Raw genomic sequence first — 1,909 nt, forward strand, 5'->3', positions numbered from 1 at the left:
TCCCACCAAAGAAGTTGTGCGCTTTCTTCGCCTGCCCTATGCAAACACGCCTTTGCGGGGCATCAGACACAAGCACCACCGTCTCTACGCAACTTAGACAGTGTACGCAAAGCGAGCCTGGCGGCGCGCGAGACGGGCCTTGCGAGCCTTGCGCAGGGCGCGGCGGCGGCGGGTGGCAGGGCAGCCGGTGTCCTCCTCGCCATCGGCGGGCGGGGCGGTGACGGGCTCCGTGGCCGAAGGGGGAGAGACGGGCTCCGTGGGCGCGGGGACGGGGTACTCGGGCTCGGAGGGGGTACTCGGTCTCGACGGGGGCAGGGAGAACGGTCTCCTCGGGCGCCGTGGGCTCGTCGTCGCCACCGGCGGCGGGAGGAGGCACGGGCACGGTGGCGTTGCCGCCAGCAGGAGGAGCAGGAGAAGGAACGGGGACGGGAGCAGGAGCAGGAGCAGCGGCGCCATCGTCGCCAGTGCAGTCACCGTCGGACTCCTGGCCGTCGAGGTTGGCAGTGTGGTCGGAGCAGGCGTTGGGCCAGGTGGCAGGGCCGAACATCTTGTACTCCGTGGGGGCGGGGTAGTAGATGCCGATGTGGATGCCGGGCTCGGTGCCGTCGTAGGCGCCGGGGAACTTGACGGTGGGGGAGGGGGTGCCGTTGCCGCCACCCTCGACCTTGATCTGGGCGCAGCCCATGTAGAACTGGGCGCCACCGATGGCGCCGGCGGCGTGGAGAGCCGTGTGCTCGGCGCGGACGAGATACTCGCCATCAGGGAGCTCCTTGGGCAGGGTGAAGGTGAAGTTGTGGACGCCCTGGTTGTTCAGGAAGGTGGCCCACTGGATGCCCTGCTCGTTGATCTCCGAGTAGGTGAGCTCGTAGATCTTGAACCAGTCGCCGTCGCCCTTGTACTCCTGGGCGGCGCCTGGGGCCTTGCTGAGGTAGACGGCCTGGGGACCGGGGTGGCCGAGCTCCGAGTTGACCTTGAAGCCGAGCTGGTCACCGGCCTGAACCGTCTTGGTGTTGGTGGCGGCCATGATCGCGGCGTCGATGCCGCCCTGGTTGCAGATCATGTTGGGGGAAGTGACATCCTCGATGGGCGAGTTGGAGTTGGTGGTGCGGCGGACAAACTCATAAGCCTCCGCTAGGCGCGCCGTTGACGATGAGGGACTCGAAGTTGTAGTGAGCGAAAGCCGTGGGCAGAGTAGCCGCAATGGCAAGAAGGGCAGAGAGCTTGGAGACCATTTTTGCGATTCTGTTGGTGATTTTGTCGTAGAGACTTGCTGTGTTGCTTGGTATCTGGGTAAAATGGGGTCAAGAACTTGTGGGAAGTTTCGAGTTGTTGAAAAGAATGGACTGGATCTACCAGGTATCGTGATGAAGAACGAAAGTTGTTTGAAAAAGAATGTCAAAACAAAAAAAGAAGGATGCCAGCAACAGCTGTAGCTAAAGTGAAAGACACTGGATGTTTTTGGTGATGGACAACGAAAAGAGCAGAACTCTCGTGTCCTGGCGATACTCGCCGGAGTCTTATACGAACACCATTCACAGCATCCAACAGGTACATGGTACTCAAGGTAAGGCACGCTATCGTCCCATGCGCCGAAGCCACCTTCATCTCCGTGTTGTGGATAAGGGGTGCAGTGATCGAAGTGGAGAGGTTCAAAGGATGGACCAGGTTGTCGGGCGCATGTCCTGAAACCTGCCAAGGGGGTGATCCTCGAGGGATCTCAGGGGGGGCAAGGGGGATGGCGGGGGGTTCAGCTTTTTCGTATCTGAGTGTCCTGCCTCTTGCCATGATCCGGGCCAACCACGAATTGACGTTTCGCCGTGACACTCGCCCGTAAGTCCCTGTCAGCATCGACTCCCACGTATCAACTTGAGTGGATGACGAGATGTCATGATAAGCGAAACATAGTTCG

At 60.9% G+C, this 1,909-nt stretch overlaps 2 protein-coding genes across 2 annotated transcripts; both read right to left on the bottom strand.

Annotated features, from left to right (window-relative positions):
• Nucleotides 1-93: 93 nt before the first annotated feature.
• Nucleotides 94-759, bottom strand: VDBG_07277 (conserved hypothetical protein; the record flags this gene model as incomplete). Its single annotated transcript, XM_003002660.1, has 1 exon — nt 94-759. The coding sequence occupies one exon, from the start codon at nt 757-759 to the stop codon at nt 94-96; it is 666 nt and encodes a 221-aa protein (XP_003002706.1).
• Nucleotides 760-1,118: 359 nt separating this feature from the next.
• Nucleotides 1,119-1,232, bottom strand: VDBG_07278 (fungal cellulose binding domain-containing protein; the record flags this gene model as incomplete). The annotated part of the gene is made up of 1 exon (XM_003002661.1): nt 1,119-1,232. One exon carries the CDS (start codon nt 1,230-1,232, stop codon nt 1,119-1,121), a length of 114 nt encoding a protein of 37 aa, XP_003002707.1.
• Nucleotides 1,233-1,909: the final 677 nt, after the last annotated feature.

Source organism: Verticillium alfalfae, genomic scaffold (assembly GCF_000150825.1).
Source record: "Verticillium alfalfae VaMs.102 supercont1.9 genomic scaffold, whole genome shotgun sequence".
Taxonomy (NCBI): domain Eukaryota; kingdom Fungi; phylum Ascomycota; class Sordariomycetes; order Glomerellales; family Plectosphaerellaceae; genus Verticillium; species Verticillium alfalfae.